At 35.3% G+C, this 23,635-nt stretch overlaps 1 protein-coding gene and 1 pseudogene across 1 annotated transcript; both read right to left on the bottom strand.

The window, feature by feature from the left end:
* Positions 1-5,686: 5,686 nt before the first annotated feature.
* Positions 5,687-12,073, bottom strand: LOC102602999 (uncharacterized; annotated as a pseudogene).
* A 6,005-nt stretch (positions 12,074-18,078) lies between these two features.
* Positions 18,079-21,692, bottom strand: LOC102600984 (putative late blight resistance protein homolog R1A-3; the record flags this gene model as incomplete). The annotated part of the gene is given in 4 exon segments (XM_015315258.1): positions 18,079-18,174; positions 18,255-20,041; positions 20,044-20,723; positions 20,725-21,692. Coding segments are annotated over 4 exon segments (3,459 nt in total), but the record flags the coding sequence as incomplete, so codon positions are not given.
* Positions 21,693-23,635: the final 1,943 nt, after the last annotated feature.

Raw genomic sequence — 23,635 nt, 5'->3', positions numbered from 1 at the left:
CCACAAAAGGAATACCAAATAATCTATGTGACTATATAATGTTTAGGTTTATAATACGATGATAATAAAAATACCTAATCATATTTTTATTCTATCAAATTACTTAACTCTGGTACCGATTCTTTTAATACAAAAAAATTATTTTCTTCTTTTGGTAGCAATTCACATATGACGAATTAGTCATGTGCTCTAAGGCTTAAGAGGAAATTACGTTTTATGTCTACGGGAAGAAAATATTTATACTTATTTAGTCCATATTTGTGTATAAACGTCTTTTATGGTATATATATTTATACAAAATTGACACATTATGTATAATATTGGTTTCTAATATTATGTTGTATAATATTTCCTCTATTTCATATTAATTGAATTTTTTAAGCTTTTTTTTTTTATTCTTGAGAAAAAACATAAAGTCATCACTGAAGTTGTCCCAAATTTTCAAAAAGTCACCTTAACTTTGCAATCGTTCAATTACCCCACTAAACAATTTTGAACAAATATTATTATATCATTTTTCGATCAGCCCCAGATTTTAAGAAGTAAGTGTGTTTACACACCAATCATTACATACACGTGTTAATTTAATTAAAAATATATATTTTTTTCATTTTAAGTTTTTCTTTCTTTCTCTCTCTTTTACTTTTTGACTTATTTAATTTTAATTTTGATTTTATCTTAAATTTCACTTCATCTTCCACCTCCCACTTTCAAGTGATTCATCCCTCTATTTTCTTTCTTTTTCTTCACCTTCCACCCTCACCCACCCACCACGTCAAGTTGAACTCCACTCCCATTTTATTTTCTTTTCTTTTTCTTCTTCTTCTTCTTCTCCGGTCAAATTCTTTATAGAATTCATACTATTTTTTAGACTTTATTGAATTATTGATAACAAAATTAATTATTTTCTAAGAAAATTTAAAATTTTGAAGATATCATCAACTACTCCTTTTTATATAACTTCAAAATTAGAAATGATAATTTTAAAAGAATCCATGAATTTCCTGAAAATTGAAAGAACTTGATTGAAATCGGATAAAAAAAACTATATGATACTTCCTAATCATCTTGAAATCTAATAGGTTTATATAAGAAAATATTTAGTTAATGTTTTAAAATTAAAGAGAGTAAAACTAATAGTAGTAAAAAAAGGAAGTTGAAGTTGTGGTGAAAATGGTGATATTGAAAGTGGGAAGCTTCAATTGAGATGACAATGAATTTTTGAAGAAGAAAGAAAGAGAAAAAAATAAAAAGGAAAAAAAAGTTAAAATAATAAGAAAGTAAGATAATATATTTTAGGGAAAAAGGACAAATATACCCCCGAACTATCGTAAATGGTATACAAATACCCTCTGTCATACTTTTCGTTCACTAATGCCCCTGCCGTCCAAAAAGCAGTGTATATTTACCCCTCACTATAACGGAAGACTTATTTGATACACGTGGCGCAATCCTACGGCTCAACCCAATTTGACCAAATAATTAACCCAAAATTTAAATACTCGCCCATTATCCATTTAACCCACCCGATATACCCATTACCCACACAAATAACCTAATCCAAAAACCTAAACAAAAATCCTTCTCTCAAATATCCATGGCTTGTAGTTGCAGAATCTGTGTATAATAGAGTGCATAAAGATCCATCGGGAAAAAATAATTTAAAGAAATTTCAGATCCTCCCGATGAAACGCATGCTTGCATTTGTGAATTTACTTGTTGAGAGGAGAAAAGAAGCAATTAACATGAGATTTCAATAAAAGCTTTACCACATGACCGACAAGATCAATTTTCCAATGTGAACCTAAGTTGAATTTCCAAAATCTTGCATTTTATAAGACGACTTATTGTATCTTCACCAAAGATAGTGCTTTTTTACTGTTTCGTTTTGTTTCTCCTCCACTTGGATAAAATACGAGGATTTTTTTTTTGGTGAAACATAAGTACGAATCGAAGAAATGGATGAGGTTGTTGTGAGTAGTGAAGGTGATTTGGAGGTTATAGGAAGGGAAGATATGGTTATTGAAACAGAGGCTGGTGGAAATATGAACAAGAATAGGGAAACAGGGGCTGGATCTGTTGCTGCAACATCTTCTTCAATTTTGAAATGGGAAAGATTTTTTACTGAAATGGTTTTTAGAGTTTTGTTGGTCGAAACAGATGATTCTACAAGACAGATTGTTGATGCTCTTCTTAGGAAATGCAATTACAGATTAGTGTTTCGCTTTTTCTGAAATTGCAATAGTTTCTTTGAATTTCCCCTTTTTGAGTTTGCTAGTTAGTTGTGGCTTAATAGTGATTTTCTGTCTAATTGGGGTGTAAAAAGATTGTAACTTTGAATTGGGTTCGAGTTATTTAAGCTCGTAAATGTGTTGATTCGAATAATATTGGAATTGCGTGATAGTTTTCTTGATAAATTGCAATGAGGATCTGTTTTTGTCAGTTCAAGTGTTGATTTTTTTTCTAACTACTATGTTTCCCCCATTTAGGACAAAGTTAGGCAGACTATTGGAGAATTAAGTTTGAGTTTGCAAATTCATGTAGATTTAGTAATCTCGCTAGATTTTGAGAGAATGGAATTTTTCTTTAGATTATTAGATAGGTTATTTGTGTAGGTAACGGGTCGGGTGGGTTAAATGGGTAATGGGTGGATATTTGAATTTAGGGTTAATTATTTGGTCAAATCGGGTTGAGCCGTAGGATTGCGCCACGTGTACCAAATAAGTCTTCCGTTATAGTGAGGGGTAAATGTGCACTGCTTTTTGGATGGCAAGGACATTAGTGAACGAAAAGTATGACGGAGGGTATTTGTATACCATTTACGATAGTTCGGGGGTATATTTATCTTTTTTCCCTATATTTTATAATAAAGTACTTGTAAAAATAAAATTATATTAGTTCATTTAGGTTGCTCACTCTCTGAGAGAGTGCACACCACTCTCTATGTCAGGTGGACGAAAAATGATATAATAATACATGTTCAAAATTGTTTAGTGGGTAATAGGACGATTGCAAAGTTAAGGTGTCTTTTCGAAAATCAGAGACAACTTTAGTGGTGCATTTATGTCTTTTCTCTTTATTCTTTAAAATCCAAGATGGATGTTAGAAGACGTTCTATTTTTTTAGGAGATAAATTACATAATTTACAAAGTTATATTTAGGGTTGGGCATAAACAACGAAAAATCAAAATACCAAACCGAATCAAATTATTTTGGTATTTCAATTTCGGTATTTCGGTTTTTGATTCGGTATTTAGTATACATTTTTGTATTTTTTGGTATTTCAGTTCGATTTTCGATATGTAATTTTTGTGTTATTCGATATTTCGATTTACCGAAATATATTATATTATAATATATTTAATATTTTATAATTTAAAATGAAAAGCAAAAGTAGGTCAAATCAAAAGTGTATTTTCAAACTTTTGTTACTTTTCATGTTTTCCACTTTACACTTTACATACCATCGTTCCCAAAGGCCAAAAGTGACCATCCCAGTTCCCACGTTCCCATGTCTACATACTACAACAGCAGCGATCGTTCCCACTTTTGAGTTAGCACGCAGCAGCCGCCAGTCGACCAGCACGCAGCCGCAGCACAGCAGCCGACCTTTCCAGTTTCCACACAGTCAGGCGCTAGCCGTGAGCCGACCATCGACCACTTTCCACTTCCGGCGACCACCATCAGACCCATAACATAAACCGAATCGAAATAATAAAAACCGAATCGAATCGAATTACTGTGTGGGCTCCGGACATCGGATGGAAAACTAAAAAAAATTATGTCAAAAAGCAACGGTATTTGTGAGGTTAAAAAAAATATTTTAAAAAGAGTTATCAAAAGAAAAGAGGTATTTATTATAAATGAATTAAAAAGAGAGTAAATAAACAAATTGAAACGGAGAAAATAGTTATTATCTTTTGTTGAAAAATTTGGTGCTTGGCCCTTTGTTTTATTATCATAAAAATTTACTTTTTCTATTTATTTTTACTTGTCCATTATACTACTTTAAAATGTTTAACAATACTTGTCTAGTTTATAATTCAATGAATAATTATCATTTTATGTCTATTTTACCCTTATTATTAAATACTACTCCCTCCGTCCCATTTTATGTGAGGTAGTTTGACTCGGCACGAAGTTTAAGAAAGAAAAGAAGACTTTTAAAATTTATGGTCCAAATTAATGATAGAAATTTGTGTGGCTATAAATCATTTCATAAAGGATAAAATGGACATTTTAAAGTTAAATTGTTATTTAATATAGAAATGTATCATTCTTTTTTGGATCGAGTAAGTCATATGAATTAGACAGAGGGAGTATTGATTTTTTAATAATTAAATGACTTATATTTAATAAGGATGATTTGATAAAATTATTTTTATTATTTACTAGTACTTCTTAATTCATGTGTCTAGTCAATAATGAATAACTATTATTATGTAATATTTATATAAGGATGCTTTTAGCTACTTTATATTTTCTAGTGTATTAGTTTGAAAATAATAAAAAAGAGTAATAGTGAAAAAATAACTTTTGAGTTATATCGTTAAATATTTTTTTAAGAGGTGTGTTACATTTATACCCCACTAGAATTATAATTGATTAGAAATATGTCACTAAGCCATTGGAACTCCTCAAATTTCAAAATTTTCCCACTTTTCGAAATATAATTAAATATAAAAATGATAAATTTTTGAGTGGGACGGCTGAATTTCTTTCTTTCCTCATAGTAGGGTTAGCTGAAAAAATTACAATCATGCCCCTATCTAGGGTTTTTATGGAAACACCTTATAAAGGAGTTAGAGATAGTAACAGTAGTAGTTTCTTTGTTTGTTTGTTTTGTCAAGCCCAACCTATAGTTGCAGCAGCTGCAAGTTGTTGTTCCTTTTTTGTGATTTCATTTTCACAAATATAGAATTACTTGCACTGGGTGCAACTGTAAGCAGGACTCGACAATTACCTTTTTAGCTATCCCAACATCATCTACAAGCTCAGAGGCGAGTCAGTAAGTTCAGAACGAGTATCATCTTATTATTATTATTTTGCATATACATATCAACTTGCTTGTATTCCAAGTATTCATATATCTATTCTGATTACTATAATTCATTGAGAAAATGGTTATAGGTTGCAGCAGTTGTTGAGTTGAGTTGATTTATTAGCATATAGAATTGTTTTACTCATATATACTTTACCTGTCATTGACCTTTGCACTAGAAAAGAATATGGTGTGAACTACTATAAGATCATTTCCACCACACCAATAAGATAAAAAGATCATTTCCACATTTAGCAAGTTGAGATAAGATCTTTCAAGCCAAAGGTGTCAATTGGACGGTTGGATTGGAATTGGAGATATTAGAATGAGTTGAAATAGAAGTTGGGTTGGATTGGATCTTGACCCGTTCAAATTTACTTTGGGCTCAAATGGGTTGGACTTAAAAACTGGTTGGGTTATGACTTCCCAATTTGACCCACTTAATCTCAATAATTTTAATATATTGTTATTCAAGTTTTATAACCACAATTTGAATTTCAATTTAACAAAATTTAAAAGAAGAAGTTACAAATGGATAGATGAATTTTAAAAAATATAAAAGCGATAGCAATTCATACCTTCAATTTGAGAAGCAAATAAAGAGTCTTAAAACAGGTTGAAATTGGAGATTAAATTGGGCTCAATTAAGGATTTTCTTAAAATGAGTTAAGGTTTGAATGAGTTGAGATTGAATTCAATTCAAATTATTTTGAGCCCAACCTTTAAATTTATGGACGGGTTGGGCGGATTACCTATAGTTGGGCTACCCCTATCTCAAAAGCACACAATCTACCTTTAAATGACTATAAAACATTTTTTAATTTTTTCATGTTTATTTGGGTCAAAATATAAAATGACTTTCCTAATAGAAGAAACAAATTTCAATGATTAACATTTCATGTTCATCAATTCCCTCTCCTTTTAGTCTTTGACCGTTTTGTCACACTCATATTGTTTTGCTAGATTACATAAAATTGCTTTTGGAATAATGTTTTTTTGCTTTATCACACTATTAATAAGGTAAGAAACTCAATTGTTTTCCAAGAAAACATGTAGATTGGAGCTTATAGAATGTATGAGTTCAATTCTTATTATGCATCTTTTATCCCTTTAAAAAAGAAAAAAAACTTGTATCTGGTATCAATCAGTAAATAAAAAGGGCAATTACAATCCCTTAAACTTGACACCAACCTTCACCGTCTCTTGATAAAAAGTACCAACACACATCCCAACAGAGACGAAAAGAAGTGAATTCTTCAAAGGAAAAAGAGGGGAGTGGGAGAGAGAGAGAGACCGAAATGTAGATGGATAGGAGTTTTCTGAGACCACAATTCTAACTTGCAATGAACACAGATTAACAGAGAGTTAAAGAGGGAGAGGAGACAAGAGTAAATGATGGTTGATGCATTATGCTGTTCAAATGCCTTGTGAGCACACAACTCATGTTATGGACAAGATTTGGTTAAACATTCAATGATACAATTGTTTTTCATTCATTCCTTCAGCATAGCCAAGAGCTGAAATAAAAGTTCCAGTATAGTTATATGTCCACTCAATGAGGCCATTCTCAGTCTTTCAACCATCACAACCATGGTTACCAATAAAAGAAAAGAAAGAACAAGTAAAATGGATAGTCTGGTGCACAAAGCATCTTGTGTTCCTGCAGGATACGGTGAAGGGTCGCAACCCAAAGGAGAGGAATGTAGCAGTCTTCTCAGACACAAGTATCAATGGTAGATTCCATGTCTCGAACCCGTCACCTGAAGGATACACAGAGACAACTTTACTGTTGCTCCAAGGCTCCCCTTCATAGAAGGAATAATATGACTAAAGCTAAATTCTAAAAGCACATAGAAGGAACAAAGTCGACATCCCCAGCCACTGCAATGCTAGAAACTATGATGCTTCAAATAGGCTATATTGTCTTTGACCTCCAAACCCACAAACTCAAAATAGTAAATATGCAATGCACATCTAGGACTTAGTTTTCAAGTAAATGATCTCTGTATCAATTTGGCGTGGACGAAAGTATAGCCATCACTTTCTACAGCACATAAGAATAGTTTCACCACTTCCCATATAAGTGATACAACATAAGATGTTGAAAACTTGAAGTCTCAAAGTTCATCTGTCCAGCTTTTGTGTTGGTGTCCTCCCTACTAGTGTATGCTAGAGGGAGTCCATTACAACGTAGTTTTTTTTTTGTTAAGGATCAAACTAGTTATTTATTCATTGGAAGATCACGGCAAGATTTAACTCATTCTGTAGCATGTAGGAAAAAAATATGTCTTACAATATCCACATCAACTTAAAAGTTACAGAGACGAAAACTGTAAGTCCACTCAACAGCAGCAAAAAGAGACAAAAATGTTCGTCTCAAACGCTATGAGCTGTCTATAGACTGGTCAAAATGATGATTAATTTACCTCACAGTTCTTGCACTCATTGATGAATGGTAATTTGTGCTTCTTTCTTTTCTGTAGGAAGTGTAGACATCATCGTATTGACTTGACTCATCTGGATTATCTGTGGCTCCAAGTCCTAACCGTCCTGAGCTATTCAATCCAGGCTTCTGCTCCACACCTCCATCAGAGTAATTCCCAATTTCAGGGTCAACTTGGAGGTTTGAAGGTGGATGGATGCAAGCCCCTCAATTGCGAACAGCAAGTTCTCTCTCATAGTCATCATAATCATTGGCTGAATCAGATGGTTTAACAGGACCTTCTGATGGATTAACCTCTCCGATCTCCCTCAAAAATTTGGACACACTCTCAAGAATCTCAGACTCTGATACGGTGGAGGGTGGTATAATGGTGGGGATATCCAAAGGGCATATCGGAGAGTAAGACACCCCACTACCAATCTACATCTTCCTGACCATACCAGGACTAAGACCAGGAGGAAACAAGGGGTATGGAGGCAATTTTCCACCTCCATTGGCAGTTGATGCTGGGATGGGATGAACTGCAACTTGTAGATTTCCATGTGGAACAGAGGACAGCACAGGCATCGACCCTGGAATATGAAATCGATCTGCAGATGGTACTGGAGGAACAACTTTATCTTGATTGGCTAAATTAGGTAAAGGAGGCACCTGCTCATCCACTGTAAAACACTCTGGTTTGCTACTCGGTGTGACAATCCTTGAAAAAAAAGGATACAGAAGTAAAAATTGCGATACATTCTTTTAATGGTACTCTTTATTACAGCTAAATTAGCAGCAACTACCTGCACCAGCAGAAGGATCTGCAGCCAGTAGTTCCCTCCAAGGACCAGCAAAATTTGTAGGTAGTCCACTCATCATCTCATTTTCAAGTGCACGAATAGTATCCTGATCATAGACTTCCTTGGAGCCCCAAAACTGTAAAATTTTCTGCAGTCGAAACTGATTTTCTTCCTTTTTTTAAGGATTGTTGTATATCCTCGCAAGCATGGGACCCAAAACGGGCTTAAAAGCAAGTGCCTCATTGTCAAGCTCATGAGAATTGATTCGTCGTTGCAAGCTACAGATACCAAAAACTAAAATGAGTAACAATAAGATTCTCTCTCTCTCTTTATATATATATGTGTGTGTGGAAGGTCTGCTGTATTATAATTAAAAAACTAATATATACATTATTTTATGTAAGCCGGCCAAAATGCTGTTAATCAATTCATTCGATTCGCTCATTGTGGAAAAGCCAGGGGTGCATACAACTTATGCATGTTGATAAGCGCCCAGAAACTTCATACAGCTGATGCACAACCAAAGGTTGAGTAGAGCTGTCATGTGAATACCAGAAAGCACCAGCACGTAGGACAGAGCAAAATTTTAGAAATCACTAACTAACCAATCCAAATCATACTGCACCTACGATTCCTGTTTAATTCAGAATAGGTTGATTTCAGATTTTATTTGAAAAAGTTGAAATACTGGTTTGGTTTCCAAATCCATGTTATCAACTGAAACCGAAACACCACATACTGATTGTTAATAACGATTGGTTCTACTATGAAGTATGAGAATTAAGGAAGAGGTAAAAGTAGAAGTTTGAAGCTCTATTCATTGTTCAATAAAACCATAAGACATATAACCAGTGTTATCAAAGGGAAAAAAAAAGGGTAAAAGAGCACCATTGTATGGTAAGTCTTTCAGAACAAAAGGTAATCAAAGCACACATTTTAGTGTAAGAAAGAAAATAAAATGTATATATGTGCATGTAATGCAAGAAATACCTAACTATTTATACCAGCAATGGTTATAATGAAAAAGGAAATTAATATTTTTTTAAACTAAGTGAGCTATGTAAAATTTTCATGTAAATCCAGTAGAAAAAACATATCAGAAGTGTTGATTCATATGCTTTTAAGTTTCTAATTTTGGTAGATTGACTAATTTACTTATGCCAAATGTCTAATTTCCTACATTATTGGCCTTTTTATCAAACTAACATATTACTTCGCCAACTAAATTTATTTTTTTCAGCACTGTCATCATCAAGATATCCATGGGTGATATATGCACGCCTTAGCGTCTTAGTGCTGCACTAAGTGCCGCCTAAGTGAGGCCAGTGTCCAACCTATGATAACCCGAGTTTCAAGGCTTAACCCTGGAATTTCAACTTTAATTTAGTGTAGGATGATTGTTTCTCTAACTTAAAATCTCACTTATCCTATCTTCACCACTCTATAAAAGTACATTGCTTCATATTGATGCCTTTAGGAGCAAAGAATAAGTCAAAAAAACATATGGAATGCAGTGGTGGAAAAGTGTGAAAAGAAGTTGATGAACGAGAGGAGCCAATATTTATCTTTGGGTGGAAGGTTGACACTAATTGATAGTGTGCTTGATGCCATGCCAACATACATGATGTCTCCAAGAAGTTAAGACTCCATGAGAAGGAAGGAAAGGGAGGAAAGAAATACCACTTGGTGAAATGTGATGTAGTGATCAACAACAAAAAAGAAGGGGAGAAATGGGTATAAAGAATTTGAAAGTTCAGAATCAGAGTCTCCTTTTGAAGTGGCTTTTAAGGGTTGCTTCTGTGGAACAAGGTTTGTAGAAAGAACCTCTGGATTACTAAGGAAGTCAAGAGTCCTTATGGTGTAGGACTATGGAGATCCATCAGAAATCAGTGTATGATAAAAATAAGCACTATGTCTAGGTATCTAGGATTACATTCTATGTTGACATAAACTAGTAGCATTCCAAGTTCTACATCATCTCTTTTCATTTTTAGGAATACATCCGTTTTCCTCGTCTAGTTCAAAGCTGGCATCAGCTTGTGATAATGGATAAATCACAGTTTGTATAATTCATATTCACATTAAATAGTATCATCTAATCAAAACTGTGGGACTTGGGGTGGAGAGGGAACATAGATATCTGTACATATCACTATATATGCTACAAGCACTAGTTGAGCAAGATCTATGATATCAAGCTGTCCCAATTACTGATGCCTAGTGTTTCAGGTAAGTGTTTATGATTATAAGGACATGCAGTTCGTATTGTCTGCTTGTCTGGTATCAGAAATCAGTAAGTTATGGGGAAGATATTTTTATCCCTTTTCTGTATACCAAATGACATACATCTTTTCCACAAAATGATGAAGATATTTTTATCCCTTTTCAAAGAAAGGCATAACTGATGGAAGTTAAGATTTTTTTTCCAAAACTAAAGGAAGAATTCAAGTCCAGTTCAAACTTTGGGCAAGATAGAGAATTCATTTTGGCACATGTATTTACTTGTGCAGTAAATTATTAGGTAACTAAATGATATATTACCTCTCAAATAGGATGTCATTGGCAAGATAGACTATATGCAGCTGTCGCTCAGAATCATCTAGGGAAAATACTCCGTCTCTAAGTGCCTCAGCCAAAGCAGATATAAATGGAGACCTGCATGAACCAATTCTTTGCACCTTTACTTGACTCTTTGGTACCATTAAGACTGTTTAGTACATTAGTCAACTCCATTTCAACATCTGACGGAAGAGGCCTTGATAGACCTTTGAAAGACTTGTGTGAGTGATCATAATCAGCTCGGCCAAAATGCAGAGAGAGCTGTTGTTCATAGAATGGTGGGAAAGGAGGTTGATGTAAATGAGGTGAACCCATCATTGCAGCAGAACCAACAGCATTGGAGCTACTATAAGAGGCATTCAAGGGTTATGGACTCATCATAGAATTTGATGGATGCATCATAGGCAAAGAAGGGGATGGAAAAGGAGCATTAAATGGTCCACCTGGTGGGAGTGTAGCCATCTAATTAAGATTATAGCGGTAGTAGTAATGGCATTCACCGCCAAAGAGGAAATTGTATGATGGATTACCTTGTTGTTTTTCGCGAATCATTGCTTCAAACTCGGGACCAACTTTGATAGCATACTCTACTAATTTATCAATACTCTTTTGGAGTTCTGGAGTAGATATTTAAGCACGAGACGAGAAGGAAACTAATACAGGAGAAAATCTATCAACAGAAAAGCAAATTCAACAATAGCTGCATCCACAATTAAGAAAAAATAAAAATTCATGCACAAAATCAAGCACAGATAGCCCATTAGAACAAGCCAAAGTAGTAGAAAAAGCAAGCAAAAGTCACTAGTGACGATTCATTCTCCCATGGCTATGCCTATATTTATGGCACTATCTATCATCTTCAGCCTTCTTATACTACTTGGAACATTTTAGTCCTCAAGGTGGTAGAATCTCGACAACCACTTGCCACTTCACCAACTTATAATGTTATCCCACGCCAAGCAACGATCAGGGTGCTCATTGACATGGGTAGGAGTACAATCAATTTATGACGTGGGCAGAATGCATCTGCTAGAGTAAATGACCAGGTGTCGTAGCATCTACTCAACCCTTCATATTTCAAATCTTTTCTTTTTTCTTTTCCAGTTCACCAATCTTCTTCTTCATCCATTTTTTTTCTTTCCATTTCATCAATTATCGATTTTTTTAAATTCTTTTTAGCATTTTCATCTATAAATTTCTTATATGTTTGGATGACAGATATGTACGAGCGATCTTCAGAAAAAGCATTATCGAACAACACGAAGCAAAAGGAACGGAAGAGAAGAGATGAATCGGTTGTTTGTCATACGGCGATGGAAAGTTACATATGGGTTCTGATCCAACGGTTAATATTGGTCTTGCCCAATTAGTTTCACAAACGGAAGATCTCGTCCCCTCGTGTTTGTGATTCGAAATTTGTTAATATTGGTGATTTAGTGAATCAGGAAACTCCATTAATGGAGAATATTTGGAACTCGAAGTAAGAGAGAAGAGATGGTTAGTGAAATTTCCAATTCTGATTGATTCTTACTGACTGTACACATCAATATTTATACAGAATACAAAAGGAAGAGTAAAATATCTAAAGCTCTATAACTAACTATTAACTAACATGACAGTTGTACATAATAACAGATTCGGTTAACTAACTAACTATACTTTAATCTCAATACCCCCCCTCAAGTTGGAGGCGGAATAGACATAGCCAACTTGTCCAATAAAGTGCAGTGCTTGATGCCAGTGAGGGCCTTCGTGAGTATGTCTGCTAACTGAGCAGCAGTGCCAATATGATGCAATGTTATAAGGCCTTCTTGAAGCTTGGTTCTTACAAAATGGCAGTCCACTTCAATGTGCTTGGTGCGCTCATGGAAGACAGGGTTCTTGGCAATATGAATAGCTGCTTGGCTATCACAGTGAACATGAAAGGGGCCAAGGCTAGGTATAGTCAATTCCTCAAATAACCTTTGCAACCAGACCAATTCTCCTACAACTTTCCTTAAGGACCTGTATTCTGCTTCAGCTGAGGAAAGGGAAATTGTTTCTTGCTTCTTGGACTTCCAACTAATGGGACTATCACCCAACAACACAATATAACCAGGGACAGACTTTCGCGAATCAGGGCAGGCAGCCCAATCAGAATCACAATAGGCAGATACCCTGAAATCTGCAGATGAGGACATGAAAACTCCTAGAGTAGGATCCTTCTTGAGGTAGCGAAGCATGTGAAAATCAGCACGCAAATGAGGCTCTCTGGGATCCTGCATATACTGGCTAAGGAATTGCACACCATAAGCCAAATCAAGTCTAGTGTTAGTAAGAAAATTGAGTTTGCCAACCAGTTTTCTGTATTGAGTGGGGTCATCTAGTCCCTTTCCCTCATGTGCTCGCAGCTTAACATTAGGATCAAGGGGAGAAGACAAGGGAGTGGAGTGATCACAACTGAATTCTTTGAGAAGATCCTGTACAAACTTCCTCTGGGAAATAAGAATCCCATCATCCTTGTATAAAATTTCCAAACCCAAAAAATAGTGTAATCTGCCTAGGTCTTTGATCTTAAACTGATGATGAAGGAACTTCTTGAGCTCAGTTATCTCATCAATATCTGTTCATGTGAGCAGAATATCATCAACATACACACCTAGAAACACAGTAGATGTGCCTCTCTTTCTGTAAAATAGGGAGTAGTCATGGAGAGAATGAGTGTACCCTCTTGTGTTTAAAGCTTCAGTTAGTTTTTCATACCACTGTCTACTAGCTTGTTTCAAACCATATAGTGACTTGTTGAGTTTACAGACCATGCCTGTGGTAGGAACAGACAAACCAGGAGGTATATCCATGTCCACTTCTTCATGCAAATATCCATGGAGAAAGGCATTATTAACATCAAATTGATATATATTCCATTGTTTTTTTTCTGCAGTGGCAATGAGTGTCCTTACAGTTGTCATTTTAACAGCAGGTGAGAAAGTTTCTGTGTAATCTATACCATGATGTTGAGTATATCCTTTCACTACCAATCTGGCCTTATATCTCTCTACACTCCCGTCTGCCTTGTGTTTGATTTTGTAAACCCACTTACACCCAATGGCCTTCTTATCAATTTGTAAGGTTGTGAGGGTCCATGTATTGTTGTCATGTAATGTATTGAATTCCTGTGTCATAGTTGTTTGCCAAGAAGGGTCTGTAGCTGCCTCCTCATATGAAGTAGGCTCACAATCATGAGAAACATTCATTACAAGAGACTGACTTTCAGGATTTAGAGCAGCAGGTGATATGTAGTGGTTAAGGGAAAAATGAGCATTGAGAGATGTAGGAGGTTGGGAGGAAATAACTGGAGGTGTTCTATGGACATAATCAGACAAGTAAGGAGGTACTCTATGTATCCTATGAGACCTTCTAAGGGCAGGTCTTGTAGGGTGGCAAATAGGTATGGAAGTATGAGGTAGAGTGAATGACATGGTGGGATTAGAAGGACCAATTGGAGAAGTAGTTGGAGTAGAAAGTGTTGGTGACAGAGGTTGATTAGTGTTGTTTACAGGACCTGGATCACTTTCTACAGGTGTGGAGGGATGGTGGTAATAGGAGTAATCAGATGAGCCTACAGAATGGAAAGGAGATGCAGGAAAATGAGTGGGATTATTGGTCAGAGCAAAAGGAAAAATTGTCTCATGAAAGATAACATCCCTGAGGATATGAATTTTCTTAGTGGTTAGATTTAGCACTTTGTATCCCTTTGTACATGAAGGATATCCAATAAAGATATGGGGAACAACTTTGGGATCAAACTTGGTTCTGTGGGCTTTGGGTATAGTGGGGTAACAAAGGCAGCCAAAACTCCTCAGGTTAGAGTACACAGGCTTGTGTTGATGCAAAACTTCATAAGGACATTTATTGATGAGAGAGGTGGAAGGTAGTCTGTTTATCAGGTGTGTTGCAGTTAATATGCATTCACCCCAGTACTTCATTGGGAGTTTTGATTGAAAAATGAGGGTTCTTGCTGTTTCAAGGATATATTTGTGCTTTCTTTCCACCACCCCATTTTGTTGGGGTGTGTATGGGCAGGATTTTTGGTGAATAATTCCTTTAGTCTGGAAAAACATGATGGACTCATTATTGGTGAACTCAAGGCCATTATCTGATCTGATTACTTTGACACTGGTGCTGAATTGGTTTTCAACCATGATGACAAAGGCTTTGATAACATGCAAAGCATTGCTTTTACAGCTGAGAAGATGTGTCCAGGTGGATTTACTAAAATCATCTACCATGGTAATGAAATATTTGAAATTATCATGGGTGGTTGTGTGGTAAGGACCCCATAAATCAACATGTACCAGCTCAAAAATGCTAGTACTGTTATGAGACCTGGTAAGGAAGGGTAGTTTTGATTGTCTTGCCATATGGCAAATGGGGCAAAAAAATGGTTGTTTAGGTGAGAATTTTACAGGTATAGAGGATATGCCTTTCATTTTTACAAAGGGAACATGTCCTAATCTATAGTGCCATAACAGGTCTGTGTTATTAACAGGAAAAGAACTAGAAGTTTTATCAACAACATTGTCTTTATTATTGATAGACATGGAATTCATTACAGCAGAATAAGAAGGACAGGAAGAAGAAATACACTTGTACTGTATTTTAGAGCTAGAAAAGGAAATACAAGAAACATGTTGTTGTTTTGGATGACTAGAATTGTTCTGTTGCAAGCAATCTGAGCAAAGGAAGTATAGGCCATCATGTGCTTTACCAATCTCCAGAGGCCTCTTCAGTGAAGGGGCCTGCATTAGACAAGAAGTATTAGAGAAAGAAACAGTACATTTTAGACTATCAGCTAGAGTATTTATGGAAATTAAGTTGAATTTAAAAGAAGGAGCATAGAGTACTTTGTACAAAGTGATCTCGGAAGTTAGACACACACTACCTATCTCTGTAATCTTAACTCTATATCCATTAGGTAGTCTGACCAAGAGAGGATAGGGTAAGGTTATCAGGTTCACAAGGAGATTTCTGTCAAAAGTCATATGGTGAGAGGCTCCTGAGTCTAATATCCATAGATCAGTTCTTGTTTTGAAGCATTCACAAGAAAGTTTGTCAAAGTCAATGGAAGTAGAACAAGTAAGAGTACCTGCAAAGTTCACAGCTCCACCTGTCATGTGCATAGCATTTTGATCCTCCATGGGGCTGAATTCTTTGAATTGTTGCAGCAAGTGAGCAACCTGTTCATACTGCTCTCTGGTGAGGTTGATGTTGTTTCCTTGGTCATTAAAATGAGACTCTGAGGATTCATCTTGATTTCCAGGGATATCATAAGACAAACTGACAGAATTAGTTGTTATACCCTTACCCTTGTTGTTCCTATGACTGGAGTTCTGGTTGTTGTATCTTTGGTTTTGGTGTTGTGGATCATGATTAGTAGGTCTGGGATTGTTAGTAGTTAGACCAGGAGGATATCCATGTAACTTGTAACACTTAACCCTGGTATGACCTAGCCTTCTGCAGTAATCACAGTAAGGTCTACCCCTAGGTGCATTGTTGGTGATGTTGGAAGAAGAGTAGTTTGTTGTAAAATTCCTTCCTCCTGATGAATTTGAGGAACTTGAGGACCCAGCCAGCAATGAACTTCCTTCAACAAACAATTGATTGTTTGGCTTGAACTCTCTTTGTTTTTCTTCTTGAACCAACAATGCAAAGGCTTGTGCCATAGAAGGCAATGGGTTCATCATTAAAATACTACCCCTGATTATGGTATAGACTTCATTTAACCCCATAAGAAACTGAATTAGGCGCCTATCCTGCTCTGCCTTTTGAAGATTAGTTTTAGCTCCACAAATACAAACACAATTGCATTGACTGGTAATGCATAAACGGTTAAGTTCTTCCCAGAGTTTCTTCATTCTAGTGTAGTATGTGGTGATATCGAGAATACCTTGACTAAGATCGTTGATCTCTTTCTGAGTTTGGTTCAGCTGTGCTCCATTCGTCTGATCATAGCAATCTTCTAGCTCTGTCCATAATTCCAAAGCATCACCCACATATTCGACACTATCCGCAACTTCTCTACCTAGTGAATTAAGAATCCACGACGTGACCATATCGTCGCATCTCACCCATTGGCGATAAGTTGGATCAGTTTTAGGTAGGCGTTTGCATTCACCATTGATGAAAATCAATTTGTTTTTCACGGACAAAGATCTGAGGACACTTCTTCGCCAGGAATGAAAACCAGTTCCATCGAAAGGGACAGGTACAAGTACCACACCAGGACTATCAGATGGATGAATGTAGAGGTGATTGTTGTATCAATTCCAGTAGACGATCCCGTATTAATTCCAGCAGACGATCCCTCATTCGTGAGTTCCACCATGATGAAGTAGTTATCAGAGAGGAAAAAAAAAATACCAGTTGAAAAGAGAAGAGAATTAGATCGATAAGAGAAATAGATCTGGAATTGAAGATCTCGAAATCGATGACGCAAACACAACTAAGAAGGAGTGTAAAGAGAAGGAACATAACGTCCAAGCTCTGATACCATGTTAATATTGGAGATTTAGTGAATCAGGAAACTCCATTAATGGAGAATATCTGGAACTCGAAGTAAGAGAGAAGAGATGGTTTGTGAAATTTCCAATTCTGATTGATTCTTACTGACTGTACACATCAATATTTATACAGAATACAAAAGGAAGAGTAAAATATCTAAAGCTCTCTAACTAACTATTAACTAACATGACAACTGTACATAATAACAGATTCGGTTAACTAACTAACTATACTTTAATCTCAATAAAATCGATGAAAGATGCATTGCAAGTTCTAAATTATCCATTGAGAAAGATTCCAAAAAAAGAAAAGGAGGAAGTAGAATATGTTACTAAACACTCTTCTCTACCCAAGCTTCATATTTTCAATGTATCTAGTTGATTTTGATTCATAATTTAATATATAATGTCTTCGTTTCAACACCCTTCTCTACCCAAGGTTTAGATTTTTTATGTATCTAGTTGATTTTGATTCATAAATTTATGTATAATGTCTTCGTTTCAATTTGAGAAACTACTATTTTCTTAAGAAAAATGAGGTTTGGAGAATACATTTGGTCACTGTTCTTCATCAGATTCAGGCCAGTTGGAACATAAAATTTGGTATTAAAACCTTCCAATAACAAAACATGAAAGGAAACACTCAAAACATTAATTTAACATATCTCCAGAACCACGCAGGAAAAAAAACTAGTAGTAGTAACAAGTTTGTAATTTATTAGAACTATTAATCAGATGAACTGAGACTGCAAATGCAAATGAGTTGTTTCTTTCTTCATTGTTGTTCTATCCTTGTGTGCTTTGGGCATTCTGCAAATTATATAAGTATATGATTTTAATTAAATGAAGTATATATGTATGTAGGGGTAAAGATGTAAGAAATTAATTACCTCTGTTTCATCCTCTTCTTCTTCATACACATCTGATATATGGACTTGAAGTCTGTCCTCTCCTGTGTAAGCTGCTATATCATTCTTAATCTTAATGGCTGAATCTTCAAGTTCAGGATTAATATTAGTTAAATGAATGGACTTTAAAGTGTGTATATCCATAAATGCACAAGGGATCTCCCAAAGATGGTCACAATGTTTTAGTATTAATTCCTCAAGTTTGGGAAAAGTTTCCGTATCAACTTGCCATTCTGAAAGGTTGACCATTAGCAAAGACAGAGTCTTAAGACTTTGATAGATGCCCTCACTTGCGTCCCACTCATCCTCCACGAATTTACAGTGCATAAACTCTAGAATTTCAAGCTCAGGCAATGCTGCGATTGCTGACAACAAATCAGGTCTCAGCAGGGGAAAGCTATACAACTGTAACTCTTTCAAGTTGTTAGGGAAGTAATATTCATTGGGTTGTCGGATTTTGTCTGTTAACTCGGGATATTCATAGCTTCTGATATCTTCGTACATTGCAATGAGTGATTCAAGTTTATTAAGGACATCAAGCTTCGGAAACCAATAGCCGTGTGTAGGTGGATCTATAGGTTCCTTGATGTGGCACTGAAGGTGCTGAAGATTTGGGAACTTCTCCAGAACATCACTCGTGGCTTCATGATCTGACATAACAACTTTGGATAAAGTTGTCAAGTGCTCTAACTTTGGTTGATGCATAATATTGTCCACATCCATTTCCTCTTCCTCCTCCTCTTCCACTTCAAAGAAAGAACAAAAGTCAATTTTCACATGTTTCAGCTTTGACAGTTTGAATATTCTGGGCAGTAAAACAATGATGGAAACTCTCGTTTTGATGATCAGAGTTTCCAGATTCTGGAGGTTCAACCACGACAGTGGAATAGCTTTTACATCAAGAGTCCGAATCCTTAAGAACCTCAAATGAAATAGGGACCCTATTTCTTCCATTAAAGAGTCTTCCAGCATAACCCTATCCAGTTGCAACACTCTAGCAAGTCCAAAGGGGCTTGTATGACAGATATACCTGGAGTTGAGATGCGAACCGCTAACTTTCAAAGATATGAGATGCTTACTACCAGCTGAACACTTATTATAATTGAATAACGTACATCTTTTGTGGAGTTGACCGTCGTTAGAATGAATGGTTAGACGATGGTGTAGGAAATCCGAAGCATGAAATCGAGCACCTGAATTCATTAACTTGAAAAACTTTGCCTTTTTGGCTTTTTCTGAACAAAAATCGTGCACAACATCATGCACATAGCAAACCTTGATCCTAACAGAAAAAGGCATACTCTTCTTGCAGAGGATATGATCAACCATTATCAGGCTACTGGAAATTAAAGCATCCAAGTAACTTTGAGTTACTTCCTCTAAACTACTCTTGGATGGGATATCATGATCCACCAACCCTTCGGCCATCCACAACTGCTTTAACTTAGAAACCGGAGTTCGTTTGTTCTTTTGAGATCTTGCGAAGTAAAGTAACAACAGCTTCAGGTGGTATGGTCAATGGTCATAACTTAATTGCATAACCTTCATCATCTGCAAATTGATGTTGGCAGAAATAAAGGAATCCAGATTATCTTGAATCTTAAGCCACAAATCCTTTTCCTTTTTCTTTCCTCTAACAATTACTCCAGCAATCAAAACAATAGCCAAGGGAAGTCCTTTACATTTCTTAACTATTTTGTGTCCAACATCTGACAGTTCAGCAGGGCAGCTTCCTTCTCCAAATACCCTTTTTTCGAATAGTTCCCAACTTTTTCAGGTGTTAAAACTTGGAGGTCGAGAGGATCAGTACGGCATTTAACTTGCGAACCTACCTTACTAATTCGGCTAGTTAAAATAATTCTATTTCCTCTATTAAACTTTGGAAAACATGATATTAACATCTCTCCTGTTGCAATATCCCACACATCATCCAAGACAATGAGGTACCTTTTATCGAGTAGTGCTCTTCGTAGCTTTTCAGCAAGGTCATCCTCACTTCCTTTTTCTTCCGAGCCAGTAACTTGCTGAAGAATCTCCCACAACACCTTTGACTTGTTATACTTTTGGGAAACAGTGCACCAAGCACGAATCTTGAAATGACTAGCAACTAATGTATTGTTATACACTTTTTTAGCCAGAGTTGTTTTACCGAGTCCTGGCATTCCGACAATCGAAATGACATCAAGCTCAGATTCATGTTCATCAAGGAGCTGGTCAATGATCTGGGATTCTTCTTTCTCAGGACCTACTGTTACCTCAACAAAAAGTGATGAGGTTGACTCAATTGGCTCGACGAAAGACTTTGCATCAAGGGGGTGATCCCCATTCTTATCCTCCAGCTGTAAACTGGTGACTTGTGCCACGATAAGCTTTATCTTATCAGTGACACTCGGAAGTGAGAAGATGAGATGCGAGAGAGCTTTATCTCTGACAAGAATGCAATTAATGACCCTCATATGCCACATCTAAAGCACGCACCCAACAATCTTTAACTACTCCACTAGTGTCATCCAATGTTTGGCTGACTTTGCCGAAAGATGATCTTAGGAATTCAAGGTATTCTTTCACCATCCCTATTTCGTTCTTTATCAGAGAAACTGAATAAGCATTGGAAATGAGTAAATCATTTAAATGTCTGAGTAGAATATTCATGAAGAAGAAACCATCATCCATAGGAAAGCGAAGTTGAGATGACTCTGGGGCTTTCAAGAAAATCTGTCTGATATCTCCCTTCATTCGTTCAATTTCTTGCAAAAAGTCTGGAGCTGAAAAATCCGCTTTATTGATATTATTCTCTGAGCTCTCCTCCAACAGCTTGCTCACCAGAATAGATATCTTCCTTGTAAGTACTCTGATATGTGCCAACATATCGTTCAATTTGCCAGAATGGATAAAGCTCTTTGGTATATCGGTTAGAAAGATCAATAGGAACTCCATCATGAGATTAATGCTTTGAGTTGGAGCATAATTGACAGTTACTACACCGGCCATGCGTCCTTGAAGAAGAATCAGATAATTTTGAAGAATCCTTGGAGATGCTTTTAGGATTTGCTTAACAAAGACTTGTAGTTCATGAGTTGAGCTTGATTCTTTCATGAGCTTAAAAGTACAAATGTATAGAACCTCCAGCTCAAGAGGGATTATGTCGATGAGTACAGAAGTGATCACGGAAGAGCATTGAGAGATGTCATTATATCTTTTATACTGTCCAGTCCAAAGATCAAAACATAATTTTGTTACTCTATCAACAGTCAATTGGAACCAAGGATAGAGATATTCAGTACTACTTGTTTTGTTGGCCGCGAGGATAGGATAGAAATCTCTCAGATGTTTGCATACTTTCTGAAGAATGTTGTATTCAGTCATCTGAGGGAGAAGCAAATAAGAAGAGTACTTTGGTAGATCATGGAGGTTTCTGATGAGGTAGGTATTCAAACATTATTTTCATCTCTGTTATTCCATTCCAGCAATAACAATAAGGAAGTTCTTCTACAACTAATTATCTTGTTTCTTTAATTTGGAGTATGTAAAAGTATTGATAGACATACAGATGATGACTTTCCTCCTTTTTCCATTTAATCTCTAACCTCGAACCAGCCTTCAATATCTACAAAATTGATTTTTCAACTAATCACATGCATATTAAATAAGGATAAAAATTAGAAACACAAGTAAAAGAAACGGCAAGAAGCAAGAGTTAAGTATGTTAACTGTTAAAATTTATAGGTACTAGTTTGAATAAATACAAGATTTCTCGCTCTACCGCTAATCTACAAGCTCCTAAAATTATTTTTAACATGTTAAAATATCTTACGTTGACCAGACTTATAGGCTATTCAAAGCGTCACACAAGTACATACACTAATAAATTTTCAATAATTTCAAAATTTCATAGTAGCTGAATTTGTGAGGTAGATAATAAGAAAAACATTCAAAGAGATAATTTAAATTATACTTTCCACTATTGTCCTTTGTGAAATCATAAATATAATTTTGTAAGTAATGTAATTTATTTCCTAGAAAATATAAAACTTCAATAAATTAAAGGAAAAATATGGAAAAAGTTTCAAACATCTACCTTGAACTTTGAACAATTCAATTATTTTGAACAATGAAAAAATCTCAAAATATTCAATTAAACGGAATAGAGAGAACACTAGAGAATAATTAAATTTACACAAACCATGGGTGTGTTTGGTAGAAGGAAATCATTTTCTGAAAAGGGTTTTTTTTTAAATAATATTTTTAAAGCTAATAAGTGGGTTTATTACTTCTTTTTCTTGTGTTCGATATATTTTCTAAAAAACATTAAGCAATCGAACATGAGAAAATTGAAAAAATATCTATTAATTCCTCCATATTGAACACGCCGGCCCTCTATGTTAAAAGTGTTTCCCGGTATCATGATATATTGAGATCTTAAATGTACGTAGAGCCAACCAAGATCTATATCTACATAAACTACGTTAAAATGTCTTCTTCATATATCATGATTAGAGACCTTAATTAATCTCCCTTTACAAGCTTGGACCCTATATGGGTGTGGTTGATACAAAGGAAAATATGCGAGTTTCTTACTTACTCAACATGAGAAAAATTGAAAAACAATTTTAAAAGGGAAGGAAAGAGGGTCGGAGACCGATCTTGAAGCCAGGAAATAGATTCTTTCAACTAATATATATTCAATGTCAGGAGTTGCTCGTAACTACAAGCATGCTCGCATCTAATTTTAAAATTGTGGGTTTGAGTTACCAAGTGAACAAATGATGTTAATTATGAGATCATCCAACATATTACATATACATTCTATAATTATTAAGTAAAAAATATAAACCATTTTTCTACTTCTTATATTATGTATGTTTCTTTCAAATCAAATGAATCACAAAAATGCATGTAAAATGGAAGTAAAGAAAAAGGTATGATATTTTTCCATTTTTCTACTTCTTATATTATGTACTAGATTTTGTTGCCCGTGCTATGCACGGGCCCAATAACATAAATGGTATGTTTTGGGGCTAATAACGAAATTTTTGAAGCGATTGTTTGCGTGGATAAAGGAATAAGTTTTTTTATCACAAACCTGTACTTTCTTTGACGCTATTCAAGGCACAATAAGACTACCCACATACAACATTTTTGAACAATTTTATGTTGTCAATTATCACGATTTAATTTTAAGAATCAGTCAATTTTTTTTTCTGTTTTTTTAATAAATATTTTAAGTTGTCAATTATCACGATTTATTGTATTTTATACATAATTTTTAACGATAGATTAATTTCAAGAATCAATCGAATTTTTTTAAATGTATTTATTTTTGAAATATTTTATGTTGTCAATTATCATGATTTATAGTATTT

The sequence above is a fragment of the Solanum tuberosum genome, unplaced genomic scaffold (assembly GCF_000226075.1).
Source record: "Solanum tuberosum cultivar DM 1-3 516 R44 unplaced genomic scaffold, SolTub_3.0 scf00353, whole genome shotgun sequence".
In the NCBI taxonomy this organism is placed as follows: domain Eukaryota; kingdom Viridiplantae; phylum Streptophyta; class Magnoliopsida; order Solanales; family Solanaceae; genus Solanum; species Solanum tuberosum.
The sequence above is the reverse complement of the archived record's forward strand: the minus strand, read 5'-3'. Positions and strand labels throughout refer to the sequence as shown.